This window comes from Myxocyprinus asiaticus, chromosome 8 (assembly GCF_019703515.2).
Source record: "Myxocyprinus asiaticus isolate MX2 ecotype Aquarium Trade chromosome 8, UBuf_Myxa_2, whole genome shotgun sequence".
NCBI lineage: Eukaryota > Metazoa > Chordata > Actinopteri > Cypriniformes > Catostomidae > Myxocyprinus > Myxocyprinus asiaticus.
This window is the reverse complement of record NC_059351.1, coordinates 49,289,036-49,309,960: the sequence shown is the minus strand read 5'-3', so window position 1 is coordinate 49,309,960 and position 20,925 is coordinate 49,289,036. Positions and strand designations below refer to the sequence as shown.

General features: G+C 37.0%; 1 protein-coding gene across 2 annotated transcripts; it reads right to left on the bottom strand.

Moving 5' to 3' along the window:
• Positions 1 to 2,805: 2,805 nt before the first annotated feature.
• LOC127445022 (bestrophin-2-like) lies at positions 2,806 to 20,105 on the bottom strand. 2 transcript variants are annotated; one of them, XM_051704739.1, is made up of 11 exons: positions 19,980 to 20,105; positions 18,655 to 18,862; positions 15,943 to 16,133; positions 15,766 to 15,860; positions 15,085 to 15,318; positions 7,590 to 7,744; positions 7,246 to 7,323; positions 6,980 to 7,132; positions 6,669 to 6,749; positions 6,281 to 6,435; positions 2,806 to 4,900 (listed from the first exon to the last, which is right to left on the bottom strand). In XM_051704739.1, exons 3-11 carry the CDS (start codon positions 16,095 to 16,097, stop codon positions 4,036 to 4,038), a joined length of 1,971 nt encoding a protein of 656 aa, XP_051560699.1. In that variant the 5' UTR covers positions 16,098 to 16,133; positions 18,655 to 18,862; positions 19,980 to 20,105; the 3' UTR covers positions 2,806 to 4,035. The 2 variants fall into 2 exon arrangements, with proteins under 2 accessions (XP_051560699.1, XP_051560700.1); XM_051704740.1 differs by lacking the exons at positions 15,085 to 15,318; positions 15,766 to 15,860.
• Positions 20,106 to 20,925: the final 820 nt, after the last annotated feature.

The following is a 20,925-nucleotide window of genomic DNA, read 5'->3' as shown; positions in this document are numbered from 1 at the left end:
AGAGGGGCGCCAAAAGCGAGTTGTGAAGCTGTTGAGACTGTAATACATATTTTATAAACAACTCCTTAACTCGAACCCCAAACCTAAACTTTACCATCAGTGTAGGAAAATGTAATATTAGAGGGGAAAATGCAACCTTTTGAATTGCGCTCATTACTGATTATGTGAACGTTATTACCTCCTGGTTTCAACGCGGTATCCGACCCAGGATTTCCCACACTGCTGACACAACATGCTTCCGGTCGCGCCACAAGGGAAGTTAAACACAATGAAGTCACTTGTCAGTAAGTCGGCATAATGTGTCCGATCCTAGGGTACTGGAACTCTCGGAAACAACATGCAGAATTCCCGTGTGACCATGTTGCAAGACAAGGATGAATTAAACTTATTAACAATTTGTACTATGAGTGGTCCTAGACCTAGAACATTGCTATGGAAACCTGTATAGTCCAACACAGGGGCTGGACAATACATAAAATGCATTTTAGCTGAGTGTATATTGTTCAGATAAATTCAGTTGTAGCATTTGACATACTGTAAATGAATGACAATTTCTCTCTTTTTGCAACAGACAGAAATAAACAAGATGGCAACAGCCACATTATGTTTAAAACTAGCCTCCAGCTTCTTCGTTTTCATCACTGTAAGTGAGCTCTTTTTCACCTTAAATGTCATATGTGCATACGACTTGTACGTTATATTCTAAAGCTATGGAAAACTTGCATGTACTACAACTTCAGTGCTGCTTTTAAGGTGACGGTCACACATGATCAAAAAGTGTCAAATAAAAATGTCAAAACACGTGAACATACGTAAGGCCTGATGCGAAAAATAAATGAAACACAAGAAGATTTCAAAGATGTTTTTCTTTCTCGTTTTCAGTTTTTCTTTGCTGTGCTCATTGTCTTCATCATGCAGGTTGCTTGGGTAGTGTTTGTTCTGCTTCTAAGGTTGTTGGTGAGAGTAAAAATTACTATGCAAATAAAGTCCCATAACGTTCAAGTACAGGAACACCATTTTTTTTTTTTTTTATGTTTATAACATTTTATATTTTTTTTATACATTTATACATTTAATACTACAGACATGTAAATTATGAAACGTGTGAGGCATTGTAACTTACAATATTTTCAACCTTTATTAAATGTCTCTTACAGGAATGAATACTTGTGACAAATACTTATGATTTTAAATTTACTTAACAGAAAGAAAAACCGCTAAGCACATTAGAGAATGACGTTATTGAGAGCATTCAGGACTAGCATGAACCAAACATTGGGTTCTCTCTCATATGGGACCAAACTATGAGTAAGGTACATCAGTCATGCAATCGACTTGTTAAACCTCAGTTCTGTGTTACTATAAAACAAAAGTGTTTTACAGACCTTAAAACAAATGTGGTCATTACTGGAAAAATCAAGTTTTCAGAATATCTTTACTTGAAATATCAAGTTTTGGGCCCATAACTCAAATACATATGTTCCTTGAACTTATTTTTCTTAAAAATCCATTGACAAGATTTTAAGTGTTAATAACTCAAACGATTGCACATAAAATTGAGACTATGTGGAATACACACAATGCCTTGCGTTTGAATTACGTGTCCTTGGTCAAAATGAACGTATGGGAGCATTTAAATAGTTGTTATTAAGAATTCATAGAGGTTTTATCTCTTTTGTAGTATTATATATGTTATTTTGTTATAAATAGTTGTTTTGTGTGATGTCACCATTAGGGTGATGTAAGGAAATACTGTTAGACCCATTAGAGAGAGACCAGTTTGTTACAATGATGAACAGGAGTCAAAGTTGAGATTCAGTCAGTTGAGAGAGAGTTTACTGAAGACAAAGTTCTCCACATTTCCAAAGGCAAAAAACAGAACCATAAAATAAGTTGAGGATATAACCTCGAACTAACATAGATTACAGAAACAACAGTAGGCATTAAGCATTTGCAAATGAATTGACATCATCTCTTATGAGTACAGAGTTCTGATTGGTGAACAGTTCAGATCATTCTACAAATCTTACAAACATGGTGTTCCATTTTACTACGTGAATGCAATCATTCAAAGATTATATTTTTAAGACACTAAAATATAATATATAAAATTAGAGGGGAAATATAAAATATAAACAGCAAATAAATACACTAATCACCATGATGATGACTTCAAACAAAACACAACTATGTATAACAAAACAACAACACTAATTAAACTAAGACTTCTATTAAGTCTGAATAAAAACTTCAGAATAAGAACTGAAGGCGTATGCTTAAATGTTTGAAATTAGTTTTGTAGACAAAAATATAATTGTGCCACCATATTAATTTATTTCATTATAAAACTAAAATTTAATTAAATTTAATTTGTTTTAAATTGATGACTTGGACCAAATAATAAAGAAAAGCAGCCAATAAGTGCCCAACATAGATGGGAACTCCTTCAATACTGTTTAAAAAGCATCCCAGGGTGATACCTCAAGAAGTTGTTTGAGAAAATGTCAAGAGTACATGTCTGCAAATTCTAGGCAAAGGGTGACTACTTTGAAGATGCTAAAATATAACACAGTTCTGATTTATTTTGGATTTTGTTTAGTCACAACATAATTCCCATAGTTCCATTTATGTTATTCCATAGTTTTGATGACTTTACTCTTATTCTAAAATGAGAACAAAAATTATAATAAAGAATGAGTAAGTGTTTCAAAACTTTTGACCTGTAGTGTGTGTGTGTGTGTGTGTGTGTGTGTGTGTGTATATACACACACACACACACACACACACACACACACACACACACACACACACACACACACACACATATATATATAACCTATAACTGAATAGTTTTATTTGCTGTTTAAAAATATAAGCAGCTTTATACGAAAGCCATAGAATATTGCAATACTGCCCTCATGTGGATCATTTTAGCCAGATATTACGATTGTACAGTTTGGGGTTGAAAATAGTGCCAGTCATTAATAATCAAACTAGATAATGAATTAAACACTATTCATTTTCATCAGAACAATTCCTGTGATGCATTCTCCACTTTCATGTGCTTGTCAGCTATTTAATGTATTCAAATGAATAAATCTATATAAAAACTATCAGTTACATCTGTGTTTTCTAGACATGCACTTTCTTACTTTCAACAAACCCTAAATCTCTAGAGATCAATGTCAGTACTGATTAACATTGTTTCCATCACAGTGATTATTTTGTTTACATACAGTTGCATAACATTATATATCTTTAAAATATCTGAAAAACTCCAAATGATTTGGCGAGTTTTGTGTTGCAACAAGATATAGGCTACATAGTTAAAGAATATTTAAACAATGGCTGCATCCGAAACCAAAAGGTAGCTGTCTTGTTGCCTCCTTGCCCTATCAGTCAATGACTCAACAGACAGCGTTTGCGTAGGAAGGTACCTCCAGAAACTGGTTTAGGACAGGCTACTGAGGCAGCATGACCTCACATCATTGCTAGAATACCAGCAACTGATTATTGCCATCTGGTGTCCACTAAAGATAACGCGTCTGCTTCATTCATTCCATCTGAACCGCAATGGTCAAATATCTATATCTATATAATCTAGAACAAAATCAAGAGAGTTTTGGTGATAACCAAGTGTATGTTTCATAACTACAATAGTAATTTCTTGCTAGAAATGGAATCAAAAGTGGGGAAAAAAAACATGCATTATACACAAATTGGCTGCCTACTGCCTCTTCGGCCGCCATTTTATTTCTCCAGCTCAACCGCCCTGAATCTGCACGCACAGGATTGTGGGATTTCAGAGGCAGCGAAGGATACATCTATGCTGCCTTAAAAAATCGATCAGATGAAGGTATCTCAGTAGACAGGATGTGACACGAACGCTGGATTCGGACATGCCTTCATCACTTTCTACCTCCATATATAGTCTCCAGAGGTAGCAATTTCCTGGTTTCGGATGCAGCCACTGTCATTTTGCTCAAACAGTTTTTCCTATGAAAGTCAAGGTGGAAAAAAAATCAAAAGTTCGATTTAGTCAACCTTGCTACCTGACCCTGTAAACTCTGACCCCATGCTTTCACATTGACATCGAGTTTGACCGTTGGAAGAATCTGCCAACATCTGCTCTTTTTCAGTTTTATCTGGGAATGTGGAGACCTCAAGAGATGGGACAGTCAGTAAAGACACGCCACGTTCTGCCTTGCTATTGGCCAGTTTTGGAGTCATGACCTTTGCCTGGCCATTAATTGGCTCAACAGAGAAGAAGTCCGGTACAGAGCGGTTGGTAACACTTGAAATGGAGAGATGAGGCTTCAGTTGGACCAGAGCATAAGGGCTCTGGCAAGCTGCGTTGGGCTGGTGTCTCTCATGGTTCTTCACAGATGCCTGCGATGAGGGGGGTGGTATCTTTGGCACGAGTGACTCTTTCTTGACCATCGTCTCGTCTTTGTTCTCTTTCTCAATATTCCTGAAACCGTTCTGCCCTCTTTCCTCTTCCCTCTTCCCTCTTCCATGCCTCTCTTCTTGCTTGTGGAGCTCCACAGCCAACAGCGGTGGGCAGGTACTGATGAGTCCTCCGCAGCTGCAGATGGTGCTCTGGGTAGTGTCCAGCCTGAGTCCAGACGCAATCGAACTATCCGTTCCTACACTTCTCCCCATGCTTCCCTCTCCCTCGCCTTCTTCATCTGAGAAGGAGGGGTCAGGGCTGACAGAACGTGTCAATCGCTGTAGCTGGGCAGAGGTGTGGCGCAAGGCTCCACTCATGAAGCCTGTGGGAGAGGGGGCGGAGCTGAGGAGCCGGTTGAAGACAGCGAGGTTGTGATTCCGCATCTTGGATTCCTCCAGGTTCTCTGCGATCTCCTCCAGAGGCTGGAAATGCATCTCCTCTTTAGGAATTCTGAAGAATTTGAAATGTTAAAATAGAAGAATTGTACGTGTTTCAGAATATTCAAGAAACTGTTTTTCCAAAAATGAAAATTCTCTCATTGTTTACTCACTTTCATCTTGTTCCACACCAGCATGTTGTTATTTTTTCTTTGGAACACAATATCCACCTGATATCAAGTTCAAGACACCCTGATGCAAACTGGTGATGCATCATGACTATGGATATCAGATACACTATGGATGTCAGATACAGTATGCAATGTGTTGTACTGGGTAACCAATGTGTTCTATGAGGAAAAACCCTGATATCAAAGGCAATGCTTAGGCAAAGCAATGGAAGTAACAGATTGAAAATAAATGTCATGTAACCATCACTAGTTTGCATTACGGAGTCCTGAACTTGATATCAGGTGGAGACCCATTAAATGTTAAAATGGCTTTCCATACTCTGAGACATGGTTTATAGTCCAATGGAAACCAGTTTGATTAGGTGAGTAAATTTCCCCTCTAAAATTACATTTTTAATCCATTGGCAGTAAGGTTTAGGGTTGGAGTTTAGGTTAGGGCATAGGGTAAATAAAATATGCATTCATGTTGACTGTACTGCATCATTTACAACTAAAAACAACTCGCTTTACAACTTACTTTACAAATGTCCATTCCTCTGTAGATATTTCACTGGAAAACTGGAGCTCAGACGTGCCCATACATTTAAAAACACTTCCAATTTTGGTCACTGAGGGCAGTGGTTTGAATTTCGGTAAGCACAGACCAATTTTAGCTGAAGAACTTTCAGCATACTGTTACTGAATTTAGTGAGAACAGCCTGAAAAATGAAGTCTATAAGATTCATTCCTCACACAAAGCAAGACGATTTTCTGTGAATAACAGCCTACATTTCTGTCTGATTTTACTACAAAGCTATCTTATGTCCTCAGAAGACTTGGAATATAGTGAACATGTCATAATTTCTTGGCTAATTTTATGGTGGGTTTTTTTTTGTTTGTTTTTTTTTTGTTTTTGGAGTTTGATAGCTGTGGTGAATATAAACAATTTCAACTGCATCCATCAAACTTTCTCCTATTGTGTCCCCTGGAAAAAATAACAGCATGGAGCAAAATGAAGTTTGCAATGATCTGAGGGCGAGTAAAAAAGAACAGCATATTCATTTTTAGGTCAATTATATAAGATACTCTTTAAAATATGTGTTTAATATTAACGTCAACATTACGTTTCTTTTGCATAACTTTAATGTTAAACAAACAATTTTCTAATTTTCTAATCAAATGCAATCTAGCACTTTATCTTGTATATGCTTTTTTAACAATGTTTACAGTAAATTGTCTGATCGTAAAAGATAATAGTAGATTTGTGTTTGGTGAGCACTGACGCCATATCGAAGGTGGAGCCCTGGAAAGAGGGTTTGCGCAGCACGAAGAGAGTAGCGGCTGTGTACGGCGGACGAGGATTTGAGTCATTCCAGTAACGATCCCTCTCCATCATGGGCAAATCTCCATACATTTCATCCACTGCCATCATAGACACCTTGAAAATACACACACGCACCCAGAAAAAAATTACTTTAATGCTCTTCAGATGAATGTAGGGAATGAATGAGTGAGAAAATAAGTGTGTGAATGAGTAAATGAATGAATGAGTGTGTGAGTGAGTGATCTGAGTGAATGAGTGAGTTAGTGGGTGTTTCTTGATTCTTAGATAAATACTGTAGGTGAATAAGGTAAATAGAACAAGTAATTTTATATATTGGCAAATAGCACCTGGAAGTTTCTATCAATCAACCAGTTGGTTTCAAAATCATCGTCATCCTCTCCAAACGGATTAATGAGCTGCTCTGCCACCTGACGTTTGTTTACACGTAACAAACAAACATACATAAACAAAATATTAAAAGAAATGTTAGTTAGACAAACAGTCAAAATTAATGAAATGTGGAGTCAATGGAATGATTCTTTAGATTCATTTTTAATAATCAGATATTTACATTTGTGGGTAGGGCAATCTACAATGGAGGAGGAGCATCTAATGAATATGTAAACTGTAAAGCACCGTGGCATTAGAGGATCCTGACCTTCAGCCAGCCAGCATAGAAAAAGAACTGCAAAAGGGTAAAGACGGGGACGTAAAGGTCAAGGTCATGACCCGGATAACCCTGATCAGGGTCTAGAAACTGACGTCCAATCAAACACACCAAGAAAAAACTGTACACTGCCAGAGTCACCACCTGTGGCGGAAAAGAAGAGCGTCACAGTGATGTGTTTCAAATTTGCGTTCATATTACATCAAAAAGATTTTAATCAAACACATACGTTCATTAGTTTGGTCAATCGATCTGACCTGCGTATAGACCAATGGTACACTAATCATGTCATAGTGGAAAAGCATGCTACATTTCCCTCTGAAATTGTTCAGCTCCTATAAAAACAACAGAAAACAGGAATGGAAGCAATGGATAGAGAGAAATAGAGAGAAAAAGCTAATTAAAAGCAGCACTGATAATTACTGTTTTGAACCAAACACTTTTAAACAAAGCATTGAATCTTTTGAATGCAATCAACTACCTGTACAGTGACCTTACTTTCATGAATACTGTCATACGTTTCTGACAGAGAAACAGAAACTAGTGTATCTGATAAATAAACTTTTGCTTCATGAATTAAGTATATTAGTGGATGAATTACCTCCAGTAGGAGTTTATAAGTATTGTCATCTTTAATTCTGCCCTCACAGCGTGCGACTGCCACCAGGTTAGTGAACCACACACATGGGATCCAATACTTATTATAGGGTGAATGCAAACTCTCAAACTTCTTACGCTCTTCTCTTGTCATAAAACCTAGAAAGAGACAGACATAACTTAACCCTTATGATATGTTCAGACATTTTTGTCCCATTTGATCCACTTTTTTAAAATTGTATCCTTCTTTGGAGTGGTCTGGGTTTTTGTGACTTTTCCTCTTTTTACCAACTAAATGCACAAAATAAATCCTGGAAAGATTCCATCAGGTTTAGATGGTTTTGCAAAAAATGTCACATTCATACTGTTCCCAGACAAATTTGTCCAGCCACAGAAATCAATGGGGAAATCAGTGGGTGAGACCAGAACACAGAGACACAATGCAGAACACACACACACAGAAATAGATTGGTGAGACTATAACACTGCCACAGTGCAGAAAACACCCACACCTACAACTACCCACCATCACACACATCACACACACACGTCATTGAATGATGTTTGCAATATAAATGGTAGATAAAAAAATACTTTTACAAAGTCTTCTCTGTGTAAAACCATGGTCAGGTTTGACTGTACATTGAGTTCCACATGTGGCATTATTGTAAAAACTAAATATTCAGAGCAAGTGGTTTAATAAATAGCAACACTCTGACAAATAACTGTCTTTGTAATGCCAAATAAATATCCAAAATGTATAGCTTGTGATATCTATAAATTAATTTACAGCACTGGGTTACAAACACCATTCAACAATGAGGGGAACACCGAGGCCACCTATAGGCTATACTTGACATTGCTATGAAATTATCAAATGTTTGTCATGTTTTTTTTTAAGCAGATGGCAGCAGACACTCATAATTTATGACACGTAGCAGCCTTTGATAAATATTCAACATTGCTTTTTTCTGAAAGGTATGTGAAAATAATTTAGAAAAAATCTGATTAAGGTCAAACTTGAAAAACATTTTTTGAAGATAAACATCATATAAAGGTAGGGCCACTAAACATTAGATCTCTTTCAACAAAAGCACCAATTGTAAATGAAATTATTACAGATCACAGTTTTGGTACCTCACTGTTTGACTGAAACCTGGCTTAAAACAGATGAATATATTAGTTTAAATGAGTCTACTCCGCCAGGTTATTGTTATAAACATGAGCCTCGTCTAAAGGGTCGAGGTGGAGGTGTTGCTACAACTTACAGTGAAGTTTTTGGTGTTACTCAGAGGACAGGATATAAGTTTAAGTCTTTTGAACTAATAATGCTTTATGTGACGTCATCAGATATAAATAAAAAAACTCTGTCATCTTTTGCCCTTGCTACAGAATATAGATCACCCGGGCTGTATTCTGATTTCCTTGGTGAATTTGCAGATTGTCTATCAGATCTAGTAGCTACTGTGGACAGAGCTTTAATTGTTGGTGACTTTAACATTCACGTATATAATGAAAATTACACATTGGGATCAGTATTTATCGATATTCTAAACTCTCATGGAGTCAGACAAAATGTGACAGCACCAACTCAACACCATAATAATACGCTAGATTTAATTCTGTCATATGGAATTCTACCGCAGAGCGATGACATCTCAGATCATTACCTCATCTCTTGTATGCAGCGATTAGCTAATGTCACTCAATCTACACCACGTTATCATTCAGGTAGAACTATTCTTTCGACCACTAATCTTCACTAATAATTCATGGTGCATTGAAGGATAGTGCCCGTAGCTACAGACAGGCACTAAAAACTGCCAGGTCAGCATAGTTTAGCAAACTCAGAAAATAACCACAACAATCCTAGGGGTTTATTCAGTACTGTGGCTAAATTGTTAGGAATAAAGTCTCAACTGAACCAGATATTCTATCGCAGTAGAATTGTAATGACTTGACTGTCCGCAATAGGAATGACATGAATATATTTATTGATAAAATTTAAATCATCAGAAATAAAATTAGAACTATGCAATCGTCTGTAAAAGCACCCCAGAAAACAGTGTCTCATAATTTTCCTCACGAGCAAATTCAATCCTTTGCTGTCATAGGTCATGAAGAGTTAACAAAACTTATCATAACATCAAAAGCAACAACATGTATGTTAGATCCAATACCAACTAAGCTCTTAAAAGAGGTATTCCCTGTAATCTCAGAACCTCTTCTTAATATTAACTCCTTTGCTATCCTTTGGACTTTATATTTATTCAAAACCCAATGAAATTTCACAATTCTCCAGATTAGCAGAGTGTATCAATGAAATCAAAAATTAAATGGCCAGAAAATTCCTTCTACTCAATTCCAACAAAACAGAGGTACAAATTATTGGACCAAAAACCTCTAAAAATAAGCCTCTAAAATATAATTTAACTCTCGATGGATGTACTGTTACATCATCTTCTACAGCGAAGAACTTAGGTGTGATACCAATCTGTCCTTTGAAAATCAAATTACCAATGTTTGTAGAACAGCATTCTTCCACCTCAGAAATATTTAAGTTACAACACATGCTCTCTGTTGCTGATGCCGAAAAACTAATTCAGGCGTTCATGACCTCAAGAATAGATTATTGTAATGCATTACTGGGAGGATGTCCTGCTAGTTCAATAAATAAACTTCAATTGTTTCAAAATGCAGCAGCCAGTGTGACTAGAACCAAGAAATATGCTCATATTTTCCCCATTGTATTGTCATTACATTGGTTACCAGTTAAATTTCATATTAATTTAAAGATTCTGTTAACTAGATACAAAGCTTTAAATGGTTTATCTCTGCAGTACTTAAAGCTGCACTATGTAAGATTTTTTTGTTAAAAATGAACAAATTGCCATTATTGATTGAGTACATAATCAGTGTTCAAAACAACGTTCTTACCGTACCCCGATTCACAAGGTAAGCCTATAAAATTTGTATTTTAAGCTGTCGGGTTCGATTTGGCACGAAATCGCTGGCTTATGACATACATCCTTGCGTCATTACGTCATGTCCGTGAACATAGGAAAGAAGAGCTGGCTGTCTCGTTCCCATGTAAACAGCAGATTGCAGTAATGCACTGTTTTAGTTTGCGAGTAGTTGTTAAAAAGAAGAAAGAAACTACAGTTCAGTTCAGTCTAGTGATGGGAAGATCAGATCATTTTACTGACTTGAATCTTTGAGTCTTGTTCAGCAAAATGAAAGAATCTTTATTCAAGTCATTTAGTTCATTTCGTTCATTTGAGCAGAATTAAATTAAAATGTTACATTTTCAATAGCCAAATCCCCCCCAACACGTCTGCTTACGCAAACTTTGATTATAGTCCCAATAAGGAAAAATTGATAATGCAGCCAAGGACAAATTATGAGAAACAGAAAGATTAGTTCATCTCTGGAATCTTCTTGTCGGAGTCATTCGTTCTTTTGTCACTGCATAGCGTATACGGCTGTCACGTGACAAAAGAACGAATGACTTGGACCAGAAGACTCGAGAGGTGAACTAATCATTTCTGTTTCCTGTGTGAGCAATGTATAGGATATACGGCTGTCACGTGACAAAAAACGAACGACTCGGACCAGAAGATTCGAGAGGTGAACTAATAATTTCTGTTTCCTGTGTGAGCAATGCATAGCATATACGGCTATCACGTGACAAAAGAACGAATGACTCGGACCAGAAGACTCGAGAGGTGAACTAATCATTTCTGTTTCCTGTGTGAGCAATGTATGGCATATACGGCTGTCACGTGACAAAAATCGAACGACTCGGACCAGAAGATTCGAGAGGTGAACTAATCATTTCTGTTTCCTGTGTGAGCAATGCATAGCATATACAGCTGTCACGTGAAAAAAGAACAAACGACTCTGACCAAAAGACTCCAGAGGTGAACTAATAATTTCTGTTTCCTGTACAGCGCCTATGCGGTTTTCACGTAACAAACGAATAGAGGTTGCGCCAATGCACATGCACGGCCAACACAAAACGAACAAATCACTCTCTGAGACTACTCGTTCTTCTGAGTCGCATAAAAGATTAGTTCAAAATGAACGAATCGTTTATGAATGACCCATCACTAGTTGTTAAAAAGAAGAAAGAAACTACAGTTCAGTTCAGTCACACTCACACTGTTCCGGACAGCATCGCAACAATCTGGATGGATGTTTATCTGTTATCGGTTTGGTGAAGTTGTTTACCTGCTTTAATGCTTGGATATGTTGTCTGGTAGGGTTCTTAAAGCTAATATAGCTAGTCATGCTTGTATGAATCGAACAATACTCGTGCGTTAACCGATTGCGATGCATCTTCGTTGTCGTGGGGAGTTACTGTGACATGTTTACGAATATTTATGACTTATGAAATTGACTGTTAACTGTTATATTGCATTTTTAAGCATATTATTTTCATGTTTAATTAAGTATATTTTATCCCCATCATTACTGAATCCTCATTTTATGTTTTTAGTGTACTGTGTTATTGTGTGCATTGCATAGACATACTATTGTAGTATTACGGTTCACTTGCATTTTCAGCTGAGGCTGTACAGTATAATATAAAAATTATAAAGTCTTCCATTTAACTTGTGTCAGCCTTAAGAGTATCACCTCTTAAATTGATAAGTGTAGTACAATACAAACATTAATTGTAGATAAAACACTTGAAACATTATATTAAAATATATTGGTAGTGATTGAGGTGTTTGAGCCCCATGTTCTTTATGTAAAAGAGCTTTGAGTGTAGTGTAAGAAAAGCGCTATAAGAGTCAAATTAATTAATTCAAAATATGTGAATACGAGTGTTGTTTATCTTCATCAAAGCAAGTAATATTACAGTTTTAAATGTTTAATCATATAGCATTATATCAACATGAAAATATCAAGTTATGACTCCAGCTGTGAATATCTCAAGTCATGATCACACACAGGTGATGTCCAGTTAAGCTAAAATCATGAGATTCATCTGCCAGAAGAGCAGAGCCGAAACACAAATCATGTTTAGTGTTCTTCCGCAAATTGCTTGCAGTTTTAAGTTTCAATCCCAGATGTCGCTAGAGAGCACAAAGTTACACAGTGCAGCTTGAAGTGACCTTCTACCAAGCTCTATTCCATAACGTTCATTACGATCGCAAAATTCTGGCCTTTTAATAGTACCTAGAATATCAAAATCCATAAAAGGAGGTAGATCCTTTTCCTATTTGGCTCCTAAACTACGGAATAGTCTTCCTAACACTGTTCGGGACTCAGACACACTCACTCAGTTTAAGTTTAGACTAAAGACTCATCTATTTAGACAGGCATACATCTAATTTTTCCATCAACTAGGCAGCTTTAGTTAGGTCTGCCGGAACCAGAAACATCTATCATGATCTATAACTCTGCAATATACAGGTGCTGGTCATATAATTAGAATATCATCAAAAAGTTGATTTATTTCACTAATTCCATTCAAAAAGTGAAACTTGTATATTATATTCATTCATTACACACAGACTGATATATTTCAAATGTTTATTTCTTTTAATTTTGATGATTATAACTGACAACTAAGGAAAATCCCAAATTCAGTATCTCAGAAAATTTGAATATTGTGAAAAGGTTCAATATTGAAGACACCTGGTGCCACACTCTAATCAGCTAATTAACCCAAAACACCTGCAAAGGCCTTTAAATGGTCTCTCAGTCTAGTTCTGTACGCTACACAATCATGGGGAAGACTGCTGACTTGACAGTTGTCCAAAAGACGACCATTGACACGTTGCACAAGGAGGGCAAGACACAAAAGGTCATTGCAAAAGAGGCTGGCTGTTCACAGAGCTCTGTGTCCAAGCACATTAATAGAGAGGCGAAGGGAAGGAAAAGATGTGGTAGAAAAAAGTGTACAAGCAATAGGGATAACCGCACCCTGGAGAGGATTGTGAAACAAAACCCATTCAAAAATGTGGGGGAGATTCACAAAGAGTGGACTGCAGCTGGAGTCAGTGCTTCAAGAACCACTACGTACAGACGTATGCAAGACATGGGTTTCAGCTGTCGCATTCCTTGTGTCAAGCCACTCTTGAACAACAGACAGCGTCTGAAGCGTCTCGCCTGGGCTAAAGACAAAAAGGACTGGACTGCTGCTGAGTGGTCCAAAGTTATGTTCTCTGATGAAAGTAAATTTTGCATTTCCTTTGGAAATCAGGGTCCCAGAGTCTGGAGGAAGAGAGGAGAGGCACACAATCCACGTTGCTTGAGGTCCAGTGTAAAGTTTCCACAGTCAGTGATGGTTTGGGGTGCCATGTCATCTGCTGGTGTTGGTCCACTGTGTTTTCTGAGGTCCAAGGTCAACGCAGCCGTATACCAGGAAGTTTTAGAGCACTTCATGCTTCCTGCTGCTGACCAACTTTATGGAGATGCAGATTTCATTTTCCAACAGGACTTGGCACCTGCACACAGTGCCAAAGCAACCAGTATCTGGTTTAAGGACCATGGTATCCCTGTTCTTAATTGGCCAGCAAACTCGCCTGACCTTAACACCATAGAAAATCTATGGGGTATTCTGAAGAGGAAGATGCGATATGCCAGACCCAACAATGCAGAAGAGCTGAAGGCCACTATCAGAGCAACCTGGGCTCTCATAACACCTGAGCAGTGCCACAGACTGATCGACTCCATGCCACGCCGCATTGCTGCAGTAATTCAGGCAAAAGGAGCCCCAACTAAGTATTGAGTGCTGTACATGCTCATACTTTTCATGTTCATGCTTTTCAGTTGGCCAAGATTTCTAAAAATCCTTTCTTTGTATTGGTCTTAAGTAATATTCAAATTTTCTGAGATACTGAATTTGGGATTTTCCTTAGTTGTCAGTTATAATCATCAAAATTAAAAGAAATAAACATTTGAAATATATCAGTCTGTGTGTAATGAATGAATATAATATACAAGTTTCACTTTTTGAATGGAATTAGTGAAATAAATCAACTTTTTGATGATATTCTAATTTTATGACCAGCACCTGTATTGAATGGCATCTACGCTATTTTTCTATTTGTTTCCCTGTCTCACATCCCGAGGTTACCAGAGCCGGCCAGATCCAGCTCCTTTCCTGCTTTGCGTCAGACTCCACTGCTACGTGTTGCTGAGTGATGATGACTAACTGCAGCCAGTGCCAGCCAGACATCACTTTAGTCTACTACGATGGACTACATAGGATGAACTAATGCCAACTCCAACTGTAATACACAGGACACTTCATATGCCACTGCCTGATTGTGGTGAGATTTGATGTCTTTGTTTCTAAAACGTCACTGATTCTTGCATGTCATAAAGGCCAAAGTATACTTTGGTTTTCGGTGTGCCACTAGGTTTTGTGCACAGAGCGTGTAAAGCAAATTTTGTCATTGCCACGGTATCTGCGGACTGTCTATGTATAGCCCAGTGTTTCTACACAAGGCTAGAGTAATAACATAATTGTAAACCCGCTTTACCTGCTTCAACTACATGATCCATAGTTGGGAATCTCTTGAACACAGCTGTGCTGACGGAGCGCAAGATCAGGATTGCGGACAGACTCGCATAGCGCATCAGAGTGCGCCGTAGCAACCGGCCGCGCTCGTCCCCGCCCTGCAGGCCCCCGGAGAGCGTGCACATGATACGATCCGGTAGTGGGATAGACGTGTACTGATTCCACCAGCGGTTCACTATTAATGTCACGTAAAACCCTGCATTCAGTATACAGAAAAATATTTGTGTAAGCGTTAGGGATTTTATTCACGGAGATATAAAGGTTTGTGAAAAAGTTTGCACAACACTGACTGAATTTAGCAGTTATGCTGTCTCGGGATGTCCAGTGTTGGGTAGTAATGGACTACATGTAATCTGGATTATGTAATCAGATTACAAAAATCAAGTAATTGTAATTACTGATTTAGGAATTGACAAATAGCAAATTGTTGTTTGATTTCATATTTGCAAATGTTTAATGAAAGGAGTGTAAATTGGTACTTAAAACACTTTAAATTAGATTTATCAAAACAGGATAATCTACAAGTAACCAGATTATATAAAAGTGTAATCTAAAAGATTACATTAATGATTACAATTTAATTTGCAATCAGCACCAGATTACATTTCCGAAGTAATCTACCCAACACTTGGGATGTCCATACCTAATACGAAAGACATTGGGATAAGACTGGCATAGTGGTTGCAGTATATGGAAACCTTTTCAAAGTATCTCTTCTGATTGTCCAGAAGGAAGAATCTGGAATGAAAAATACAGTATGTAATTAAAGCACGACTTCCATATCAAAGCACTGCATGAATACAATAATAAAATCACACACCTGTATGTGATGCTGATTGCCGTGTACATGGCAAAGAAGGCCAGAAACTCTTTGTACAGAAGTTTATAGATGCTTCCTTTCCAGGCCAGCAGCAGTTTGGAGAAGCCGCAGAAGCGAGCATTGGCCACTTTGGCGGTGTAAGTGACTGTCATCATGCACCAATGACGCTTCTCACAAACTCAGTGTCACAGCTTATTAAGGAAACAAGGTCTCATTTTATAACTCTACACTCATTTTACAACAGATCAGTACTTCATGTACAGTACATTTAAATATGAGAGTAATTGTTTTGTATAATATACGTATACTAATATTATATATAAACAGTTGCAATCAAAATTATTCAACCCCCCCTGACCATCAATACATTCTGGTGATGTGAATTAAAACACATCAACTAAAACCTCAGTAAACAGTCAAAGTAAGTTATTAATACACATTTGAGTGATTTTGAGAACAAAGAGTTCAGTTTACCCAAATTTTAAAATAAAAAATTACTAATTCTCTCCACAAATGTCATGTCAAAAATATTCAACCCCCAAAGTCAATCATTTGTGGAGCATCCTTTATCCTTAATAACAGCAAATAAATGTTTCAGGTAAGTGTTCTCAGGCTTCGGACACTTCTCTATTAGAATTTTTACACATTTCTCATGAGCAAAAGCTTCCAGCTCATTGACATTCTTTGGTTTCTGTGCTGCCACTGCTTCCTTGAAATCCCAGCAAAGGTTTGCAATGGGATTTTAATGATGGACTGAAAGGGCCATTTAAGGACATTCCATGACCTATCCCTGAACCAGACTTTGGACAACTTGGATGTATCCTTGGTGTTATTGTCTTGCTGGAAATTCCAGTGATCACCGAGCTTCAATTTACACACTGAAGGAATCACATTTTTCATGCCAATATGGCCTGATACCTGAAAGAATCCATGGTGTCAGTCACATAGTCAGGATAGCCATTTCCTGCAGCCGCAAAACACCCCCATAACAGGACTGACCCACATCCATGCTTGACTGTGGGGATGATGTCGTTCTTGTCATCACCTTGTCATCTTACTCCAGACGTACTGCTGACCCATAGGTCTAAAACTCATTTTCAGTTTAGTGTCATATGTCTGTAAAACCTTCTTCCAGGACTCCACAGGTCTTTCCTACTTCTTTTCTATTACTTCTTGAATATTCAAGTCAACATTTCCCTTGGTGAAGTTTTGCTCTCTTCCACACCCCAAGAAGGTTGCTGTTATACCATATTTAAAAAATGTATGAATGGTGCTGCCAACTTTGTCTATTGGAAATTGAAGTGCCTTGGAAATGTACTTTTAGCCATGACCTTTCTTGTGTAATGAAATAATCTCCTCTATTAGCTTTTGAGACAGCTTATTTTTAATTGCATTTTTGCATGTTTACAACGCTAAACTTAAATTTTAAAACTTAAATAAGTGCCATTGCAGACTGATGACTTAATTATGTTTTAAAACAATTACTTGTGTAGCCTTACATATTTAAGAAACAGCTACATGCAATAGGGGTTGAATACTTATGACATGGCTGTATTTTTTTTTTTAAATCCTACTATTTATAAATATTAGGTTATATATTCACACTATGACTTTGAATGTGTCACTCAACTGATATAGATGTAAAGTTTAAAAATTCTGGGTCATCAGAAAAGCTTACCTTTGTAAATCCTTACTGTCTTGGGGGGGTTGAATAATTTCGATTCCAACTGTGTGTGTGTGTGTATATATATATATATATAAATGGTTGGTATAAGTAGTTTAGAATCATATTTAATTATTGTATCCTTAAAAAAATAAGCTGTTTTTACATGATGGTTACACCACTCTACTTTTTTTTTTTTTTTTTAGAAAATGCTACAAATGTTTTTCAAAAATATATTTACTAATATATATTTCATAAATATTACCTTTTTACGAACTTGATGCATACGTTTAAAAAAAAATTTTTTTTTTTTTTTCTCATTTTTATCATATTGGACAACCTTATTTCCTGATAACCTATGGATAGAGATGATACCGGGGCAAGTTATCACACTTTATACACTTCAGGGAATATTTCTCAGTGGACGGTTATTTTTGAAAGTCATTTTCTGCATAGATACATAGATACATGCCTTAAAATTGTGGCAAAAATAAAAAGCTTTTAGCTAAAAGCTAAAATCTACATTCACTGTTAGCACTGTATCCCAGTGAAGTCTCATTGTGTTCACTTGTTTATCCAACAGATATTAGCAAAATTAAAAAATGTGGTAATTTTAGTTTGCAGCTATGATAGCTTTGAACTAGATTTTTGGAAACCAACTTACTAAAAGACTGTTGGAAAAAACAAGCATTTCTGTAACTGTAACCCTTATTTGTACCGTAGAGTGTCTATGCAAACATGATGCTTTTGATCCCATGGGCCAAATACTTCGTCATCTAAAATACTGAGGGCATGTCTATGCAGGTATACACGTAATTAAAGGAAAAATTATAAACATGCTGAACTGTCACAGGTGTTTATTTTCCACTAGATTTCGCATGTGGGCTAAACAACTACAAGAAAAAAATCTCTATTGCATCTCTGCCAAAGTCTGTTATTCAATCATCATCACACTCAGCTTCTCAACTAAAGGTATTTTATAGAATAATAACAATTAAAAAGTCAACAAACCTAATAAATGAAACTATAGATATTTTGAGCATGCTTACCTTTTCTCCTCAGCCCTAAGAGGAATAAAATATTTTACTGCATATTTTCATAAGATATTCCAGAGGGGTTGCATGTTACACGATCAGACACAATGCATGTGCTTGTGTCCTTTATGATGTTTGGCAGGCGCCAGCTCTTTGTAGGTGATGCTCCAGATATAGACGGAGGTGGGACTTCAAATGAAGTGAAGAAATGAACACTTCATCCCTAATTAAATGAAAATTACCACAACTGTAAGTCTACACTCATACATAAAAAATACCACAACAAAAAACGTCACAAGTAACATGACAACAAGTAACACTGTCTAACAAAACTGAGTTCACTCGCGTGCTTTTCGTGCGCACAAAATATCCACTTAGGCGCGCCGAACTTTTGGCACTAATATAACGCCGTATTGTGTAGACTTAAAAAAACAAACTTGTTTGAATGCGTAGAGGAAACCAATGCAATTTGGTTTAAATATCTGCAAGATTTTTAGTCAAAAGCACAATAGCATAAAGTATTACTCTAATTCAAAATGTCGTGGATTTTATTTTATTTTTATTTTTTTTATTAACTCTAATTTAATTTTTCAAATAAATTTATTTTCTCAGATCAATGCCAATAAACAGCAGGTTTGCATTGAGTTGCATCATATATTTTAACTACTTTGTCATATTGATGCCTATGCAATGAAGGCCGATGTTCAAACGCTTCTTTTGGTTTCTGTTGCATAAAGACATCAACTGTGCAGAACTCTTTCATCTCTTAAAGTCTATTGCGTTGCAGCAGCGGTGCGTGTAGTGGTCCGTAAGGGAGCTGCGGGACAAATCCGTGTAGCTGGAGGAGCTGTGCTCGTTAGTGAACACTCCCGCTGCGCTTCACTACACCGATGAATAGAGAGCGACAGTCAGGCATTTCACACAGTCTTATCTTATTGCACACTTACAGTGAAATGATAATGCATTAATGCATGATATGGATTATTCTTACCATAATGTATTTCTTCGACAATTCTGAATATAAGCTTTGATGCATTAGGTTAAAAAAAGTCACAAATAGGAGCTGATCGATGATCTGTTCTCTCGTGTAACCTTTTGGATACCTGTGACATGCCCCATTGTTCTGACGCTATGGGAGCTCTTGTTTTTACCAGTTAAAGACAATGATGAAAGGTGGCCGCTCAGCAAAACACAGCCAGCTTGCCTATTCGCTCAATCCTCAAAACATCCTTCAGATTTGATTCTTGAGTACTACTGTACAAACGTTGTGTAGTACAAGAGGCGCAATGTTTAAAGGAGCTGTACGTCCAAAAGTGAATTTTCTGTCATCAATTACTCACCCTCGTGTTGTTCCAAACCTTGTCTTTCTTCTGTGGAACGCAAAAGAAGTTATTTTGCAGAGTGTCCAAGCAGCTGTTTTCTATAGAACGTGAAAGTGGACAGTGAACAGGGGCTGTTAAAGGAACTGTTCACCCCAAAATGTTAATTCTCTCATCATTTACTCATCATCATTGAATCCCAGATGTGTATGACTTTCTTTCTTCTGCAGAAAACAAATGAAGATTTTTAGAAGAATATCTCAGCTCTGTAGGTCAATACAATGCAAGTGAATAGTGGCCAAAATTCTGAAGCTCTAAAAAGCACATAAAGGCAGCATAACATTTTTTCAAATGACTCCAGTGGTTTAATATCTTCTGAAGCGATCCAATCAGTTTTGGATGAGAACAGATCAACATTAAACTAATTTTTCACTATGAATCTTGACACCAGCATTCCCCTTGAAAATCATGATTTCAAGCTTGATTACAAATTTTAGAGCCATCTAGCACTCTGTGCATGTCAAGCACTAGGAAGTGCAATCGAGCTTAAAATCATGATTGTGCTTAGAGACTGCAATGGCAAGATGTACTGTAAAAACATTTTACATTTTGGTCTGTTCTCGCCCAAAACTGTTTAGATCACTTCAGAAGACATGGATTAAACCACTGGAGTTGTATGGATTACTTTTATGCTGCTTTTTTGTGTTTTTTGGAGCTTCAAAGTTTTGGTCACCATTTACTTGGATTGTATGAAAACACTTTAAAAGCATATTCTATATCTTCTGAAGCATATGATAACATTTTATGAGGAACAGATCAATGGCGGTTCTAGAGTGTGGGCCCGGGGAGCAGTGACAACACCACTCTATATACACATTTTCAAAAATGCAAAAAGATACTTACATTTCTGTAATACCATATTGGGGGCCAAGCAATAATGGTGTTCCTTCATAGGCACCCATAACAT

Coding starts and splice junctions, on each gene's coding strand:
- LOC127445022 (XM_051704739.1), bottom strand. CDS start 16,097: ATGATGACAGTCACTTACACCGCCAAAGTGGCCAATGCTCGCTTCTGC. Junction 15,319..15,765: donor CCCAATGTCTTTCGTATTAG/GTATGGACATCC, acceptor TACTGAATGCAG/GGTTTTACGTGACATTAATA. Junction 7,324..7,589: donor CTTATAAACTCCTACTGGAG/GTAATTCATCCA, acceptor TTGTTTTTATAG/GAGCTGAACAATTTCAGAGG.